Here is a 20,549-nt window from a genome sequence, read left to right on the forward strand (position 1 = left end):
TGTACCATCTTTGAAATGCAAGAGAAAGGCCATCATGTATTATTCCAGCCCAGGTGCAATTTAGATTTTGGCCACTAGATGGCAGCAGCGTATGTGCTAAGTTTTAGACTGATCCAATGCACCATTGCATTTCTGTTAATAAAAAATAAAAAAAATCAAGACTGCCCAAATGTGCCCGTTTTTTTATTAATAACTTTTCATGTTCAAAACTGTGCACTCTCCTCAAACAATAGCATGATATTCTTTCACTGTAATAGCTACTGTAAATTGGACGGTGCAGTTAGATTAAAAAGAACTGAAGCTTTCTACCAATATCAGATTTGTCTATGTCCTGGGTATTGTTCTTGTTACTTACAACCTCATGCTAATCGCATTAGCCTACGTTAGCTCAACCGTCCTGTGGATGGGACACCGATCTCGAAGACGTTTTTTAAGGATCGTAGCACCTCCACCTTACCTGACACCCTAGACCCACTTCAATTTGCATACCGCTCCAATAGATCCATAGACGAAGCAATCGCCATCGTATTGCAGACTGCTCTATCCCATCTGGACAAGAGGAATATCTATGTAAGAATGCTGTTCATTGACTATAGCTCAGCATTCAACACCAAAGTACCCTCCAAGCTCATCATTAAGCTCGAGGCCCTGGGTCTGAACCCCGCCCTGTGCAACTGGGTCCTGGACTTTCTGACGGGCCGCCCCCAGGTGGTGAAGGTGACTGGGTGAACAAGGAGCACAGGAGGGGGCTGAGCATGCACCCATCCCCCCAGTGTTGAGGATCAGCAGAGTGGAGGTGATCTTTCCTACCTTCACCACCTGGGGGGCGGCCCGTCAGGAAGTCCAGAACCCAGTTGCACAGGGCGGAGAGGATTAAAAAAAATTAAGGATCTCTACAGGGAGATCCTTAATAAAACCTGCTCAGGACCTCAGACTGGGGCAAAGGTTCACCTTCCAACAGGACAACGACCCTAAGCACATAGCCAAGACAACGCAGGAGTGGCTTAGGGACAAGTCTCTGAGTGGCCCAGCCAGAGCCCAGACTTGAACCCAATTTGAAATTCTCTGGAGAGACCTGAAAATAGTTGGCATAGTGTAACGGCTGTCCTCGCTGACAGAAGGAGAGGACCAAAACGCAGAGTGGTTAGTGTTCATTATTTTAATGAAAGTAAACTGAACACTTCAAGATACAAAAACAACAAACGAGAATCAAACCGAAAGCAGTCCCGTGTGGCACGAACACTGACACGAAATACAAACACCCACAAACACACACGTGAACCCCGGCTGCCTAAGTATGATTCTCAATCAGGGACAACGATTGACAGCTGCCTCTGAGAATCATACCAGGCCGAACGCACAAAACCTCAACATAGAAAACAACACATAGACAACCCACCCAACTCACGCCCTGACCATACTAAATAAATACAAAACAAGAGAAAACAGGTCAGGAACGTGACACATAGCTTGAGAGGATCTGCAGAGAAGAATGGGAGAAACTCCCCAAATACAGGTGTGCCAAGCTTGTAGCGTCACACCCAAGAAGACTTGAGGCTGTAATCGCTGCCAATGGTGCTTCAACAAAGTACTGAGTAAAGGGTCTGAATACTTATGTAAATGTTTTTAAAATATTTTTTAAATTAGCTAACATTTCTAAAAACCTGGTTTTGCTTTGTCATTATGGGGTATTGTGTGTAGATTGATGAGAATTAAAAAAATATATATATATATTTTAGAATAAGGCTGTAACTTAACAAAATGTGGAATAAGTCAAGGGGTCTGAATACTTTTCGAAGGCACTGTATGTTCTGCAGAAGAAAGTCAACGACTGCCAGTAAAAATGTGTCTTATGCATACCGTTAACTTGAATAAGTTTAACCCAGTGTTAACCAGCCCGCCACACACTAATAGAGACTACAACCCTGTTGACATTACCCAATCCATTTACCGGTGCGTATCGGAACAGTAATATGTCCTTTACATTTTTAATATTGAGATTTATTTTTAAATGTAAAAATATAATGACATCAATTATGTAAGGATTGTATAGGCCTACTCTAGTGTAGGGTTTCATTCAAGTCCTTTATCCTTACCCTACATTAGATCTATTCATATTTGTTTTCTGATATGTACCTCAATGACTTTGCCTTTATTTCTAAAATGTGTTTGAAGGCATACTGGAGGGGTGGCTGATGGGTTGAGGGGAGACAAAAATGGGAAACGTACAATATCTTATTAACTCTGAATAAAAATATGATATAAAAAAAAAAGGCAACGTGAGAGGATAATTTATTGTCAGACATACTGTGTCGTCCTACTTTGAAGTGTAACCTGGAGTGAATGAGTCAGGTAGTTTATTGTTAACACACAGCCAGAGCTTTAAACTTCTGCATCCCTTGGAATCTAGCATTTATTATGATGATGATGATGATTGCACAATGTAAGGACTGAAGTCATGGCACAGTGACCCCTCACTTACTTACACTAGCTCACCCTCTCATACCTTCACACACACTCTCTCGCATTAACACATGCCCGCTTGCTCTGAGGACTAATCGAATGAGAGCGCAGCGTCTCACCAGATCTCCTTAACTCTCCTCCCTCTGCAGGAAGCTGCCAGTTACTCAGACAGGACAGTTCAGATCAGCTGGTATTGGGTGTATCGTCAAAAGGCACGTTGTGTGAAAGAAAGTATTGCATGTTTTGACTGGTAGAGCAGTGAAAGTGATGAAGAGTGCGGTGGGTCCTGATGTTTTGACAGTTGATAATACAAATATTGTCAGTAAGTAGTGCAAATGGTGTGTAGGATAAAGTTTGGTATTATAATGTGCACTTATACTTTTAAAACAATAACCTAGTTATATTAGATGTTTTGAATTATTATTTCTGTGGTAACTGTGTTATGAAAACCACTTTTTGTTGTTGCAGGTCTTCCCTTTGCCTTCTACAGGGGTTTATGATTGGTGCCTATGAGGAAGACACTCCCACAGCTTGGCTATTATTAAGTTCCAGGTTCTGTGTGAGACGGCCAACCTCAGACCACCGTTCGCCAGCCCAACCACTGACACGGTAAGACCTGCTTCAAACGTATCAATTAGCTCTCTCTCTCTCCCTCACTCTGCCTCTCTCTCTCTCCACTCTCTCCATTCCCTGTCTTGTCTATATTCCCCTCCCTCGCTCTCTTTTCCCTCATTCTCTCTTCAATGCCTATTAGTTATTTAACTATCAGTATTCTCCCTGTCCTGTAAATGCATGAGTCGTGGTCACAATAGGATGTTATCCTTGCATCAGTGAGGTGCTGTAAAAGGCATACTGTAAATAGTGTAGGCATGCCCCACTATAATGCCTGTCTGCTCGCTGAGCGAGTGAGAGACTGTGAAGACCTCAGACACTGTGATCTGTCAGTTGCACTGTGAGGGGAATTTATCATTGTGTGTTAGGCCGCTGATGAACTAACTGTTGTAATGTTAAAGAGTTAGACCAGGTCAGTCTGCCCTGGCTCACACTCACTGTGGTATGTGTCAATAGACCACCAACCGTCAGTGTTGGAACCTTGACAACTAATGCTCATTTGATTAGCACTTTTATCAGCACCGACTGTGTTGCCATGGCAGACGGACCTGCTGTAGAGGATTTACCATGTGGTTTCAATGTTGAACTTTCAGCCCTTACTGAGACGCTCTGAAATGGAAGAGTAACCAAGTGGAAAATGAATAGATGTGAATTATATTAGGTTATAGGGCGGTGTGAAATGTTCCCATCAGAGCACCTACTGTATGCATTGCGTGTATCTAGCTCTTCATGCTTGTAGAGAAAAACTAAGAGAGCCCGCGATGAGAATAACTACCCTCCGTCTCCCCTCTCTCCCTCACTATAGCATTTATCCTTCCACTTCGGTGTCTGGGAGGAAACATATAGGTGAGTGTCCACTAACACCGTCCTCATCCACCCGGGCTGCGCCACCCACGGCCAACCCCACCTCATTCCCAGCCCCTCACCCCGCGGCATCATGGGGGACGTAGTCCAGATGCACTTCTCCACGCCGGACTATGTGATCTTCGCCCTGCTGCTGGTGGCGTCCACGTGCATCGGCCTGTTCTACGCCCTGTCCGGCGGGCGCCAGCGCACCACGCAGGAGTTCCTATTGGCCGACCGTTCTATGAGCTGCCTGCCCGTGTCGCTCTCGCTGCTCGCCACCTTCCAGTCGGCCGTGGCCATCCTGGGAGTGCCCTCGGAGATCTACACCTACGGAACGCAGTACTGGTTCCTGGGAGTCTCCTACTTCCTGGGTCTGCTTGTCCCCGCCCACGTCTTCATACCTGTCTTCTACAGGCTCCGCCTCACCAGCGCTTATGAGGTGAGCTCTAAACCTTAACCTTACCTAGAGAGGGAACAGTGTCTGTGAATGATGAGTTTGTGTGCAGCTGTGTATCTCTCTGTGCCTCTGTCTCGCTAGAACCCTGGCAAGGGAGGCTAGTTGAACGCAAAACAACATTCTCAGCATGTTGTCTGCTTTTTCATTTTGCCAATGGCTAACCAGAGTAGCTGAACCAGAGTACGTCTCTCCATTGAGCATCGATGTACAGCAGACGAGACAGTGCTGCTGACAACAAAGGACTGTTCCCCGGCCCTTAGAATCTCCACTTCTATTGCGCTCGGAATAGTCACAGATGACTAATGCTTTATGATCAGTGGTAGGCTTTAACGTCTCTCCTTCCCTCTTTCTCTCCCCCCACCTTCTGTCTTTTCTTCATTGTGTAGTATTTGGAGCTGCGCTTCAATAAGACGGTTCGCATCATGGGCACCGTGACCTTTATCTTTCAGATGGTGAGTGTATTTGTGTGTCCTCCAGACTGTTGTAGTTATGTCTGTGAGTGCTCCTGATGTGTTCCCACGTTACTAATATCCTGGACATGCTGTGCTCTGCAGAATAGGTACTTTCTGTACTAGTAGGTCTCGCCCTTTTCCTGTGAAGTTTCACCACTTGATGTGTATTTGATATGTATTTTAATCAACCACCTATGGCTCCTCCTCAGTTTGCTTCCCTGTGAATTTGGACCGTTGTTTGACTGTCTCTGCAGGTGATCTATATGGGAGTGGTCCTCTATGCACCAGCACTCGCACTCAATGCAGGTAAAGGGATCTGTCACGTGTATTTCCTATATAAAGTGGTAGAATAATGCTAGTTTCACTGAGTATGTTCGGTGAGAGCTTTAGTACCTGTTCTGGCTTTATAGACGATGAATGACTGGTGTGGTGTAAATGTGATCTATGTTGATGTGTGCTGTTGATACTGTCCACCTGCAGTGACTGGATTTGACCTCTGGGGGGCAGTGCTGGCCATGGGTCTGGTGTGCACCCTGTACACAACATTAGTGAGTGTCTCTTTTCCTCAGTGAATTTTCAATGTAGCCACCCATCTCCCTACAACTCTGAATGCAATTATTATATGCAGCTGGATAGACAGTATGTATATCTTGTCTTGCGTGTCAGGGAGGGCTGAAGGCAGTCATCTGGACAGACGTGTTCCAGACCATTGTGATGTTTGCTGGCCAACTCGCGGTCATCATAGTGGGGGCCCACCAGGCAGGAGGCATGGGAGAGGTGTGGAGGAAAGCCATCAACGGCAGCCGCATCGCTAGTCTGGAGTGAGTCTTTTCCTTAGTTGACCTAATGAGACTTCAAACTGTCCCTGGACCAGTTACAGAGGATACTAATAGTGGGCTCTGTGTGTGGTGTTGTAACCCTCCTCTCCTTTGACCTGTGTCCCGTGCAGCCTGAACCCTGACCCGACGGAGAGGCACACGTTCTGGACGCTGGGGGTGGGCGGGGTGTTCCTCATGCTGGCGCTGTACGGGGTCAACCAGGCCCAGGTCCAGAGGTACCTCAGCTCCCGCACTGAGAGGGAGGCGGTCATGTAAGCATCAACACTAACGCCCGGTTGAACTGGATTCACATTAATTACATCATGTTCAAAAAAATGAACAACTGCTTAGACACAATGGTAATATTATACGTTGTGGTGTGTCGCCAGGTCGTGCTACGTGGTGTTTCCCTGCCAGCAGGTGGTGTTGTGTCTGGGCTGTCTGATGGGCCTGGTGATGTTTGCTCGTTACGGTGAGGATAGCCCACTGGATAAGGGTTACGTCAAAACCAACGACCAGGCAAGTAGGACTAGCTACCTCCATAACAACACACTTAGTGGTCCCTCGCTGTACTGACATCCTGATGGGACTGTGGTTATGTTAGGGCAGCACGATATGGGCATTATTATAATTGTTTTACCAAAATGTGCTATTTTTCGTGAGATATTGATCGACACTCTTGGGTGAACTGTGGAGATCATAGAAGTAGAATGACTTCTATTAAGAAACAAAGTGTTCCAAACAAGAACGATGCTGCTTTCCAATCTGTTGACTGCATTTGACCTACACTAACAGAACCGCATGCAAACTAAAAGTGAATCTAACAGCGGGATTGAGGAACTGCGCTGCTTGAGTGACAGGGTGCAGGACTTGGTGTGTACGGGAAACAGCCGCAAGAGGAGAAGACAACGGATGTTACACGTTTCAAAATATCGCATGCGATATGGATCTCTTGCGATATGAATATTGCACGTATCAGTATTGCGATGTGAATCTGATTCATTTTGAAGCCATAGTTAATGTATCTATCTCTCTTCAGATCATAGCTAAAGAAAGGCTTTTGTAAAGATGTTTGAGTCAAGGCCATTGTTTGGTTAAATGTCATTTTGGCTCTGTTGATCCAGTCTAAATGCCAGTTTCTTCCTGTCTGCAGATGGTGCTGTACTTTGTGATGGATGTGTTCAGGGACCTGCCTGGCCTACCAGGGCTGTTTGTCGCCTGCCTGTTCAGCGGAGCTCTCAGGTACTTCACTTAACTGCCACTGGCTCTCATGTGCTCGGTCTGTAGTACTAGTCAGACCCCAAGGAACTGTTTCTCTGCTACATTAATGTCATGGTGTTGTGGTACACCAGTAAAGGTTGTATTATGATACTGTTATGAACACACTTCACCACCCTATTTAGTCCCATGACATTACTCATTCAGCTTCCCTCCCTCTTGTGTTGCAGTACCATCTCATCAGCGTTTAACTCCCTAGCGACGGTAACCATGGAGGACCTAATCAAGCCTTACTGCCCGGACATGACTGAGGCCAAAGCCACACTGCTCTCAAAAGGCCTGGGTGAGGTGCTGTTCTCTGAGTGGCCACACGCTGGCAGTGTTTATGAACAGTGGCAGGCAGTGTTCATATTTTATCAAGCTTTTTGTTAAGTTATTGCTGGAGTATAGAGTCCACAAACCAATTTTGACTTCTCTGTCCAAATACTGTGGAGGTATAAACATCTAATATTATTTTTTCTGGTAGAGTACACTGTATCAGGATTGTACTACTATGGTCCTGACCTGTTTTTCCCTTCCTCTTTTCTTCTCCCAGCGTTTGCCTACGGGCTGGTGTGTCTGGCCATGGCCTACACCGCGTCTCACATGGGCTCAGTGCTGCAGGTGACTGACCCATGTCCCCTGCTCTCTTTGCTTTAGTTAATGGTTACTCCTCTACCCAGCTGAATTACATTTAGCAACGTTGCCCCCCCTAGGGGATCACCTACTACTATCTTAGACAGAGGCTTCATATTACATAAGAGTAAAAGATGATAAACCTCTCTTTTTCGCTCTCTCTCTCCTCCAGGCAGCATTAAGTATCTTTGGGATGGTGGGTGGTCCTCTCCTTGGCGTCTTCTGTCTGGGAATGTTCTTCCCCTGCGCTAACTCCACTGTAAGTCAAAACACTGCCTTGGTAACACGGGTCAAGTTGGCTGGCATTGAGGGGTACTAAAGCAGAGGACATACGGGTTTCTTCACTGAACAGTAAAATATACCGTAAGATTGTGATGGCTTTTTTTCACATCTGTGGTGAATTAGCGAGATCTTTCAGATTTTTATGTAACTGTTCCTTCCTCTCTGTCCACAGGGTGCGATAGTAGGGTTGGTGGCAGGCCTGGTTATGTCGTTCTGGATTGGCATTGGTCATTTCGTGTCCCGTATGGCGCTGCCCACTACTCTGCCCCACATCATCAACGGCACCGCTATGCCCCTCCCCGGCAACATGACCACTGCTGTCATGACCACCCTCATTACCTCGATCACCGCCAAACCAAAGTACAGTGACTTCTTGTCCTCGTTAAATTGATAGCATTGGAACCAGAACAGCAGTATCAAACATAAAGCACTTGAATTGTATCCTTCCAAAAATATTAGAACTAGTTTTAAGGATGACTGCATAAGCATGGTGATATAAATCTGACCACGTACCTGTGTTTCTCTCTCCAGGCCTACGGGTGTGCAGGCCCTGTACAATCTATCCTATTTGTGGTACAGTGCCCACAACTCTACCACTGTGGTGATAGTGGGACTGATAGCCAGCCTGTTGACTGGTCCTATGAAGGAGAAGGACCTGCTCCCAGGGACGGTGTACCCTGTCCTGGGCAACCTGCTCTTCTTCCTGCCTGAACGCTACAGGGAGATACTCTGCTGTGTCACCCCACTGCCGCAGAAGGTAGGCTGCAGGCCTCCGAGATGGAGGATACCGCCTATGAACCAGTGAAAACAACATAGCAGCCGTAACATTGTTACGGAGTAGTAATTGTGAATGCACTTTACAGTAATTGTGATAGCCGCTTGCTGCTTCATTTCTTCATCTTTCTAAATGTAATTCAGCCCAAAGCTATCAACACGCATCCTTACCAGATGGCTCGGAAGGAGAGCAATGGAGTGTCCCATCCCAAAGAGAAGGAGAAGACTGAGGAGACGGAGAGAGAGAAGGATGAGGACGAGGAGACAGCAACCCCTCAGCCTTCCTGCCGACTGGCTCACACGTTGCAGGAGACGGCCTTGTAGACCCCCCCCCCCCCCCCCCAACACACACACACAGCCCCCAGCCAAGCCCCAGCACTTTCACAAGCCCCCCCTACTGCGCAGCTTTCTTTGCCCCAGGGGAGAAGATCCACATAGGACCGGAGGGCAATGGAGACCCAGGGTTCCTGGACATGACTTCCATCAAGCACCACAGGGTCAATGTGGAGGAACAGGGAGTTTCACCTCTGACCCTTACTTCCTGGAAAAACTGATACACCACAAATCTCTGGTGGTTAAGAGAGTCAGAACCAGAGTCCTTTGCTAGATTGAAGAATAGTGTAATAAAATGTGGTTAGTGGATGGGGGTCCAGGGGTATCTTGAATTCATTAGTACCTCATTAACGAAGGCACTGGTCAGTTGTCCTGAACTGAAGTAACTGGAAATCACTAGTTATGAAGCTGGAGTTTTGAGAAGAGCCAAAATGTCTGAATCGAGGTGGATTCCTGGATGGAGAAAAACTAAAGTAACACAAGTGGCAATCATGTTCAGAGCTGAGGAGAAGTCTCGTTGGACTGAACCAAAGCCTGGACTGTGATTGTGTCCAATTATGATTGAAAGATTGTGACCGCACATGCTCACAATGAGTTGTTCCAATGACTGTGAAAATGGACCCAAGTCTTTCTGTTTATGGAAGAGAATCAGATAGAGACCAGGCAGTGAAGAGCGAGGTACTTCAGATGTAATGTCACTGCATGTTATTTTTATAGAGAAGATTAAGCATGTACGTCAGATGGACTAAGAATATTACAAAATATTTGATGTCCCAGTAGACAACTTAAGGCATAGTGACCGTGTTCTAGCGCCTTTTCACATATGAAATTCGGTATCCTAGATCGGTTTCCTGAATTGTGACAATCTACAAAATACATTTTGCTTTCTCAAGATCTGAAAATAACCGTTTCAGAATGTGATTAGCGAGACACATTCTACATGACGTTAGGAAGCTAGCTTGTTAACAACGGGCAAAAAGTTTCACACGACTCGCGCTGCTGCGTCACAATACCTTGTACTCTGGTCCTGGAACTTGGACCCGCCACTCACCCAGGTCCAGGATCAGTTTGAGCCAGGGCTCATTTGCGTTTCACATGTTCTATAGCTCGGATCAGGTACCAAATGCTCTAGGATACGGATCATACAGAAATATGTGAAAGCGCCCTTCATCGATAGCTTTGGTTTCTTAAGCTCCGTACGTCTGTTTGCCTTACATGGCCTTGGTTTAACGTTTGCCTTTTCAAGCTGCAATAGTAAATGAATACGTACTTAGATAAGAGCGAGATAAGTGCTGCATACAGATCTATAGAGCACAAGCGATCACCCTCATTTGCCATTAACTGGGATCACGTTTTTCGAGAGAGAAAGGTCATCGAGTCTACTCTACTTACTTCATTGAGACAACCAGACAAACTGTTGGTTAGCTAGTGACATTATTGAATGTAGAATACCATCTCCTCTCAATGCATCCACACTGGTTGCATTGAAAAACTCCCCCTCACCTTTGGAAATGATACTAACCTTTCCCTTTCAGAATGATACTTCATCTCTGTATAGCCAGCCTAGTTTTCTTAATGTCACAGGAACCAAGGCGTTCTTCTGAAGCGCTTTATGCACTCTCTTTACACAGGTCATCCCCTGAGAGGGTACTCATTTTCGTTACCTGTAATAGGAGCCCATCGTTAACAGAAGCTCAGTAAATCAAATCAAAAAATCATTGTCACTTGCGCCAAATGCAACAGGTGTAGTAGACCTTACAGTGAAATGCATACTTAAAAGCCCTTAACCAACAATGCAGTTAAGAAAATACCCCCCAAAAAGTAGGAGAGAAGAATAACAAATAATTAAAGAGTAGCAGTAAATAACAATAGCGGGGCTATATACAGGGGATACCGGTACAATGTGTCAACGTATAGGCTAGTAGGTATTGTCACGCATGAGGAAATCAAATTAGCCATAATTACCCAGAAAGGTTGGCACATTTTCTTTGCCATAAATCGATGCAGTGAAAGCATAGCTACAGACTCAAGTAGATTATCATAATCAGCATTGGTCCAGCCTACTGGCCTATACGTTGAAGCCAGTCACGAGGACTGCTGTAAAAGGCAGTCACCAGGTTTACGTAAAATGTAATCGGCTTGGGTTTTTTCTCGGTGACCTTTACAGGACAATGCTGTGTTGTTGGGTGGTGTGTGTGTGTGTGTGTAATGCTCTATCACTATCACTTTCTCCCTCTATCAGAGACTGGATGCCCTCTGTGCTGGTCACAGCTGTTGTGCTCCAGCTGGTAGCCTATATCACAATACATGAATCAATCACATGCGGACCGTGGTGGAATCGGACAAGAACTGAAATGTTCACTTGCTTCCTGTATAAGGTTACAGTATATAAAGTATACACTACCGTTCAAAAGTTTGGGGTCACTTAGAAATGTCCTTGTTTTTGAAAGGAAAGCACTTTTTTTTGTCCATTTTTTGTCCAGAGGAGTGGGAGGCCCAGTGCACAACTGAGCAAGAGGACAAGTACATTAGTGTCTAGTTTAAGAAACAGACACCTCACAAGTCCTCAACTGGCAGCTTCAATAAATAGTACCAGCAAAACACCAGTCTCAACGTCAACAGTGAAGAGGTGACTCCGGGATGCTGGCCTTCTAGACATGTTTTCTCATTCCGAGGACATCTTTATTTTATTTACATTTGGCAGAGATTATTGGCAACGTTGGCTACATCACAATCTAATTGGCTCGCTAGCTGGAGATGGCTGGCCACATTGACTGTTTACTAACTAGCTGGCTAGCTAATGTGACATTTTATTTTTACATAGCAACAAGTTGATTTGTTTTACTTCGGGAGCTAAGCACTTCATAATTTCTAGCGGCTAGCTAGCTGAGCGAGAGCTTGACATATGGTAAACTACCTAGCTAGCTGAGCGAGAGCTTGACATATGGTAAACTACCTAGCTAGCTGAGGGAGAGCTTGACATATGGTAAACTACCTAGCTAGCTGAGGGAGAGCTTGACATATGGTAAACTACCTAGCTAGCTGAGCGAGAGCTTGACATATGGTAAACTACCTAGCTAGCTGAGCGAGAGCTTGACATATGGTAAACTACCTAGCTAGCTGAGCGAGAGCTTGACATATGGTAAACTACCTAGCTAGCTACATCTGAAATCAACTGCCTGAAGACCTGTATCCATGTAAGTAACATTGGCTGGCACTAGTAGCACATGTTAAATAGCTGTTTTTTTAAAATGTTTTCATTAAAAAAATTACAACTAAGTTAGCATTAGCTATTTAATATTGCAAAAACTTCAGCATTTTACTCTGGTTAATTTCTTGTTTTCATATGCTTTCATACGTTTGTAATGGCGTTGATTGTTTGATTTAGTGGGTGTTTCGATATATTTTGCTTTCGCCTTGTGGTTGACTGATGTTGGCATACTTTGGTCTCGTGTTTGCGGGGTGCTGTAGTTTTTTTGAGGTTGCATTACGCCTGAGTATCGGGTATCACTTCGTGTAGTTTTGAGCGCAGATAAGCGGTGCGGCAGTGCGGACACAAACCATATTTGAATTTCAAAAACTAAAAGCATTGTATTTGGGACAAATCATTCACTAAGCCCTAAACCTCAGCTAAATATTATAATGAATGTGGATGTTGAGCAAGTTGAGAAGACTAAACTGCTTGGAGTAAGCCTGGATTGTAAAACTGTCATGGTCAAAACATATTGATACAACAGTAGCTAGGATAGGGAGAAGTCTGTCTATAATAAAGAGCTGCTCTGCCTTCTTAACAGCACTATCAACAAGGCAGGTCCTACAGGCCCTAGTATCTACCTTCTTAACAACACTATCAACAAGGCAGGTCCTACAGGCCCTAGTATCTACCTTCTTAACAGCACTATCAGTTAGGCAGGTCCTACAGGCCCTAGTATCTACCTTCTTAACAACACTATCAACAAGGCAGGACCTACAGGCCCTAGTGTCTACCTTCTTAACAACACTATCAACAAGGCAGGTCCTACAGGCCCTAGTTTTGTTGCACCTGGACTACTGTTCAGTCGTGTGGTTAGGTGCCATAAAGAGCGACTTAGGAAAATTGCAATTGGCTCAGAACAGGGCAGCACAGCTGGCCTTTGGTTGTACACAGAGAGCTAACTTTAATTATATACATTTCAATCTTTCCTGTCTGAAAGTGGAGGAGAGATTGACTTCATCACTACTTGAGAGGTATTGACATGTTGAATGCACTGAGAACTGTCTGATTGAACTACTGACACACAGCTCAGACACCCATGCATACCCCACAAGACATGCCACCAGAGGTCTCTTCACAATCCCCAAGTCCAGAAGGGAGGTGCACAGTACTACGTAGAGCCATGACTACATGGAACTCCATTCCACATCAAATAACTCATGCCAGCATTAAAGTCAGATATAAATACACCTTATGGAACAGCGGGGACTGTGAAGCAACACAAACATAGACACATGCATACAAACACACAATTTCATGTACACATGGACTTTCTGTTATAGGTAAGTGGTAGTAGAGTAGAAGCCTGAGGGCACACTTAATAGCTTGTGAAATCTGTTATTAATGTTTTTAAAATTGTATAACTGCCTTAATTTTGCTGAATCCGAGGAAGAGTAGCTGCTGCCTTGGCATCAGATAATGGGGATCCATAATAAATAAAAATACAAATGGGCCGAAGTTTTGACTCGGGTTGTGGCGAAATTTTGTCAGCCGGTGATTGTCAAGCAAATAACTGTCTGTCTCACGGTTATTGACCGTTAATTAACAAACACATTTAGCATCTCCTGGCTTCCACACATAGCCTACAAGCCACTGATGCAGACCTTTGGAACATCTACATTTTAAAACGTCTAATAAATCCATGTAGTATAGCCTAAACCACAATAAATCCATTATTTATTTTCGACAGATATGAAGAAAATGTAGTCCATTTCAAATTAACAGAATAGCATACTCTGAGTTGTCCTGATCTACCTATGCCGTATGTCTGTGGGCTACACTAGTTAATTTAGCAGACAAGATTTGCTTAGAATTCCATTGCATTATTTTATAGTATGAAGAATATAATTGAACAAAGCTAAACAAAATAGAAAGGATATTTTCTCCAAAGGATTTGAGGGAGTACCACATGCATCTATTCTGTGTTGAGGTGTTAACAAAGAAATAGGAATTTCTATATGCTTAATTTAGAGTTATTAATGTAACATTAGTTGTTCTGCAAATGTTGGGCTATATCTGTTGATTTTTTAAATACATTGTAAGGCTGCATGATGCAACTCCAATGATGATTTGAAAAAGTGACAAAGTGTACAGCCGGTGCAAAAAGTCAGTCTTTCATTCACAATTTGAGAAGCGCTTGATAGTGTCTCGAATTTCCCGGTGGCATCCCCTTTGTGTGGCCATAATGCACCCTAAAAAAATCCATGCCTTTTGCAGCCCTTCTCCATAAATGCTGCCCGCTCTGAAGCACTTCTCACTCACACGGCTCTCCATCACGTGATCGGGTCTTTCTCACAGGCTACAAGTGAAGACAGACACATTGGGAACGCAACTACGCGCGTCCTTATCCAATTCCGAGGTGCATATTGAAGATATTGGAACTGTCCACATTTACTTTTCGTCAGCCAACAAGATGAGTAGGCCTAACAAACAGCGAAAGTACTAGCCTATGTCAATCTACTATCCCCAATAGTACAAAAGTTGACCAATTCTGTGCGAGAAATAAATATTCCAAACATTATCTGGGACAGTTGTGGGATGCGATAGATCCGAATTGGTACAACCACCAGCATCAAAATCTTTTATGTAATGAGGCTGATGCAACAGGTCAGAACGCAACGGCTTAAAATGTTGATAAACTATTAGGCTATTTCTTCACATTATAAGTGCAGCAATGCGCACGTGGTAGTAGGCTATAAGCGTGAATGTTCCATTAGCGGAAAACACCATTATCAAACGGGACCACAAATGTGATTTTCCATGTAATGCTTTTATTATAAAGGTGCATTTTTATGGTAAATGATCTTCCCCAAACTTGAAACTCACGTGCTGTGTATGTATGCCAGTTAGGCTCTACACCCATTGTGAAGCGGATTAATGTGCTTAATTTTAAGAAGTTATTTGGCCACTTTAGTTGTGTAACAAACCTTGGTGTTCTGTCGTTCACACCTGTGTTTCGCTTGTAAGTGTTTTTGCTCCCAATTGGGATGATGTTGATTTTATTAACAAACATTTATTTGCTGCCTCAACTCAAACTATTTAATTTTTGGAGGTGACTTGAATTGTGGGATAGACCCAGCCTTGGATCATTCAAACCCCAGATCATTATCTCCCTCAAATGTCCAAAGCTTTGTCTGCATTTATGAGCCAGGCAGGATGTGTCGATACATGGAGTTCCTTTTCCCCAGTAACAAATATTTTTCTTTCTTTTCACATGCACCACTCCTATTCTAGAATAGACTACTTTTTCGTAGATAAAGCCCTTCTTGAATATGCTGCCATTGTTAGTGACCATGCTCCTCTTTTGCTTGACCTCTCATTCTTATTGAACTATACAGATCGCCCTCCATTGAGACTTAACTCATATTTACGTTCAAACTATTCATTCTACACCGTTTTATTGAATACAATTGATGTCTTTAAAACAGATTTGACCTCCATCTATACTTTAGGTTGTTTTATAGGCAATCAATTCCTATTCCTCTCAGTAAACGGAAAATGAAACGCATAACAGCTGATTGATGCCATTCTGGAATTAGATCAACAATACTCCACCAGAACTTTACAAAGAAAGGTTGAGTCTTCACTCGGGACAATTTACTATCCACAGATAAGGCTGAGCAGCAGCTACTACGCGCATGCGATTTTGTTTACAAGCATGGAGAAAAGGCTGGTGGATTTCTAGCTCATCAACTCAAGTGCAAATCTGCCTCACCACTGATCCCTCAAATGTACAATTCTCTCTCCTAGAGAGGTAATTTTACGTACTTTGGTGCGAAAAGTGCAAATCAATCCCAGAACAACAGCAAAGGATCTTGTGAAGATGCTGGAGGAAACAGGTACAAAAGTATCTATATCCACAGTAAAACGAGTCCTATATTGACATAATCTGAAAGGCCGCTCAGCAAGGAAGAAGCCACTGCTTCAAAACCGCCATAAAAAAGCCAGACTACGGTTTGCAACTGCACATGGGGACAAAGATCGTACTTTTTGGAGAAATGTCCTCTGGTCTGATGAAACAAAAATAGAACTGTTTGGACATAATGACCATCGTTATGTTTGGAGGTAAAAGGGGGAGACTTGCAAGCCGAAGAACACCATCCCAACCGTGAAGCACGAAGGTGGCAGCATCATGTTGTGGGGGTGCTTTGCTGCAGGAGGGACAGGTGCACTTCACAAAGTAGTTGGCATCATGAGGCAGGAAAATTATGTGGATATATTGAAGCAACATCTCAAGACATCAGTCAGGAAGTTAAAGCTTGGTTGCAAATGGGTCACCCAAATGGACAATGACACCAAGCATACTTCCAAAGTTGTGGCAAAATGGCTTAAGGACAACAAAGTCAAGGTATTGGAGTGGCCATCACAAAGCCCTGACCTCAATCCTATAGAACATTTGTGGGCAGAACTGAAAAAGCGTGTGAGAGCAAGGAGGCCTACAAACCTGACTCTGTTACAGCAGCTCTGTCAAGAATGGGCTAAAATTCACCCAACTTATTGTGGGAAGCTTGTGGAAGGCTACCCGAAACGTTTAACAAATTTAAAGGCAATGCTACCAAACACTCAATTAGTAAATGTAAACTTCTGACCCACTGGGAATGTGATGAAAGAAATAAACGCTGAAATGAATCATTCTCTACTATTATTCTGACATTTCACATTCTTAAAATAAAGTGGTGATCCTAACTGACCTAAAACAGGGAATTTTTACTAGGATTAAATGTCAGGAATTGTGAAAAACTGAGTTTAAATGTTTTTGGCTAAGGTGTATGTAAACTTCCGACTTCAACTACTGTATACATACATTTTACATACATGGGACTTTTATATACAGCAATCACATAACAATAATACATTACCGAACATAATATCTTTAATCCCACCCCTCAGCCACTCTCAACCAATCCTACCTATCACCATAGACTACCCTTGTTTTGGTTTCCATGTGCCATATATTTTTCAATTGTGCTGTGATGTTTTACATACATTTTGAACCTTTCTAATCACGTAGTATCCACAGATTATGAGCTAAAGAGACTTTTCTAGGATTATTATTATTATTATATTATTGATTGACTGACTGGCTTTCCAAATAGCTCCAACACTGCTATTTGTAAGGTTAATTTTAAGTGAATGTTGTGACAATTATTATTTTTTTAACCATTCCTGAACCTGTGACCAGAAACAAGCTTTATAGGGGCAATATCAGAATAAGTTGTCTAGTGATTCTGTCTCTTCACAGCAAAATCTACAGAGCTGAGATTGTTGTATGCCCCATATATATATATAGCATTATGTTGGTGGCAACAGAATTATTAATCTGATCTCTTTTGACCTAAACTGCTTTAGTTTTAATGATGAGTATTGTATTGAGTGGCCTCTAAAAGTGCATTTAAGTGTCCCATACAATAAGGGTGCTGTACCTAGAGTGCATTCGGAAACCCTTGACTTTTCCCACATTTTTTTACGTTGCAGCCTAATTCTAAAATGGATTAAATAAAAACCAATCCACAGCAATCTACACACAATACCCCATAATGACAAAGCGAGGACAGGTTTTTAGAAATGTTTGCAGATGTATTAAAAATAAAAAACGGATACCTTATTTACATAAGTATTCAGACCGTTTGCTATGAGACTCAAAATTGAGTTCAGATGCATCCTGTTTCCATTGATCATCCTTGAGATGTTTCTACAACTTGATTGGAGTCTACCTGTGGTAAATTAAATTGATTGGACATGATTTGAGAAGGTACACACCTGTCTATATATAAGGTCCCACAGTTGACTGTGCATGTCAGAGCGAAAGCCATGAGGTCGAAGGAATTGTCCATGGAGCTCCGAGGCAGGATTGTGTCTAGGCACAGATCTGGGGAAGGGTACCACGACTTAATGACAATCGCCCCGTAGCACTGACTTCTGTCACCATGAAGTGATTTGAGAGACTAGTTAAAACCTCTTGAGGATCTGCCCCTTTTTAAAATTTTCACCGAAAATGCTATACCCAACATTAGAGGGCCAGCGACGAGAAATGTGACAGGAATGTAGGAGAATATAACACACTAGATCTGGTAAAAGATCATCCAAATTAAAAAACAACCGTTCTTTTGTATTTTTTTGTACCATCTTTGAAATGCAAGAGAAAGGCCATCATGTATTATTCCAGCCCAGGTGCAATTTAGATTTTGGCCACTAGATGGCAGCAGCGTATGTGCTAAGTTTTAGACTGATCCAATGCACCATTGCATTTCTGTTAATAAAAAATAAAAAAAATCAAGACTGCCCAAATGTGCCCGTTTTTTTATTAATAACTTTTCATGTTCAAAACTGTGCACTCTCCTCAAACAATAGCATGATATTCTTTCACTGTAATAGCTACTGTAAATTGGACGGTGCAGTTAGATTAAAAAGAACTGAAGCTTTCTACCAATATCAGATTTGTCTATGTCCTGGGTATTGTTCTTGTTACTTACAACCTCATGCTAATCGCATTAGCCTACGTTAGCTCAACCGTCCTGTGGATGGGACACCGATCTCGAAGACGTTTTTTAAGGATCGTAGCACCTCCACCTTACCTGACACCCTAGACCCACTTCAATTTGCATACCGCTCCAATAGATCCATAGACGAAGCAATCGCCATCGTATTGCAGACTGCTCTATCCCATCTGGACAAGAGGAATATCTATGTAAGAATGCTGTTCATTGACTATAGCTCAGCATTCAACACCAAAGTACCCTCCAAGCTCATCATTAAGCTCGAGGCCCTGGGTCTGAACCCCGCCCTGTGCAACTGGGTCCTGGACTTTCTGACGGGCCGCCCCCAGGTGGTGAAGGTGACTGGGTGAACAAGGAGCACAGGAGGGGGCTGAGCATGCACCCATCCCCCCAGTGTTGAGGATCAGCAGAGTGGAGGTGATTTTTCCTACCTTCACCACCTGGGGGGCGGCCCGTCAGGAAGTCCAGAACCCAGTTGCACAGGGCGGAGAGGATTAAAAAAAATTAAGGATCTCTACAGGGAGATCCTTAATAAAACCTGCTCAGGACCTCAGACTGGGGCAAAGGTTCACCTTCCAACAGGACAACGACCCTAAGCACATAGCCAAGACAACGCAGGAGTGGCTTAGGGACAAGTCTCTGAGTGGCCCAGCCAGAGCCCAGACTTGAACCCAATTTGAAATTCTCTGGAGAGACCTGAAAATAGTTGGCATAGTGTAACGGCTGTCCTCGCTGACAGAAGGAGAGGACCAAAACGCAGAGTGGGTAGTGTTCATTATTTTAATGAAAGTAAACTGAACACTTCAAGATACAAAAACAACAAACGAGAATCAAACCGAAAGCAGTCCCGTGTGGCACGAACACTGACACGAAATACAAACACCCACAAACACACACATGAACCCCGGCTGCCTAAGTATGATTCTCAATCAGGGACAACGATTGACAGCTGCCTCTGATTGAGAATCATACCAGGCCGAACGCACAAAACCCCAACATAGAAAACAACACATAGACAACCCACCCAACTCACGCCCTAACCATACTAAATAAATACAAAACAAGAGAAAACAGGTCAGGAACGTGACACATAGCTTGAGAGGATCTGCAGAGAAGAATGGGAGAAACTCCCCAAATACAGGTGTGCCAAGCTTGTAGCGTCACACCCAAGAAGACTTGAGGCTGTAATCGCTGCCAATGGTGCTTCAACAAAGTACTGAGTAAAGGGTCTGAATACTTATGTAAATGTTTTTAAAATATTTTTTAAATTAGCTAACATTTCTAAAAACCTGGTTTTGCTTTGTCATTATGGGGTATTGTGTGTAGATTGATGAGAATTAAAAAAATATATATATATATTTTAGAATAAGGCTGTAACTTAACAAAATGTGGAATAAGTCAAGGGGTCTGAATACTTTTCGAAGGCACTGTATGTTCTGCAGAAGAAAGTCAACGACTGCCAGTAAAAATGTGTCTTATGCATACCGTTAATTTGAATAAGTTTAACCCAGTGTTAACCAGCCCGCCACACACTAATAGAGACTACAACCCTGTTGACATTACCCAATCCATTTACCGGTGCGTATCGGAACAGTATGTGAAAGAAAGTTGTGTGAAAGAAAGTATTGCATGTTTTGACTGGTAGAGCAGTGAAAGTGATGAAGAGTGCGGTGGGTCCTGATGTTTTGACAGTTGATAATACAAATATTGTCAGTAAGTAGTGCAAATGATGTGTAGGATAAAGTTTGGTATTATAATGTGCACTTATACTTTTAAAACAATAACCTAGTTATATTAGATGTTTTGAATTATTATTTCTGTGGTAACTGTGTTATGAAAACCACTTTTTGTTGTTGCAGGTCTTCCCTT

At 43.3% G+C, this 20,549-nt stretch overlaps 1 protein-coding gene across 1 annotated transcript; it reads left to right on the plus strand.

Annotated features, from left to right (window-relative positions):
* Positions 1–3,983: 3,983 nt before the first annotated feature.
* Positions 3,984–8,938, plus strand: LOC120019488 (sodium-dependent multivitamin transporter-like). Its single transcript, XM_038962787.1, has 14 exons — positions 3,984–4,360; positions 4,765–4,830; positions 5,085–5,136; positions 5,311–5,378; positions 5,497–5,651; positions 5,780–5,920; positions 6,038–6,167; positions 6,802–6,890; positions 7,097–7,209; positions 7,462–7,529; positions 7,714–7,800; positions 7,996–8,183; positions 8,355–8,580; positions 8,742–8,938. The coding sequence occupies exons 1-14, from the start codon at positions 4,013–4,015 to the stop codon at positions 8,919–8,921; spliced, it is 1,911 nt and encodes a 636-aa protein (XP_038818715.1). The 5' UTR covers positions 3,984–4,012; the 3' UTR covers positions 8,922–8,938.
* The last annotated feature ends 11,611 nt before the right edge of the window (positions 8,939–20,549 follow it).

This window comes from Salvelinus namaycush, chromosome 24 (genome assembly GCF_016432855.1).
Source record: "Salvelinus namaycush isolate Seneca chromosome 24, SaNama_1.0, whole genome shotgun sequence".
Classification (NCBI taxonomy): Eukaryota; Metazoa; Chordata; class Actinopteri; order Salmoniformes; family Salmonidae; genus Salvelinus; species Salvelinus namaycush.

Bases quoted from the DNA above. Each gene is read 5' to 3' on its own strand.
- LOC120019488 (XM_038962787.1), top strand. From the start codon at position 4,013: ATGGGGGACGTAGTCCAGATGCACTTCTCCACGCCGGACTATGTGATC. The intron at 6,891-7,096 runs GTACTTCACTTA...CTTGTGTTGCAG, and splicing joins CTGTTCAGCGGAGCTCTCAG to TACCATCTCATCAGCGTTTA. The intron at 7,801-7,995 runs GTAAGTCAAAAC...CTCTGTCCACAG, and splicing joins TCCCCTGCGCTAACTCCACT to GGTGCGATAGTAGGGTTGGT.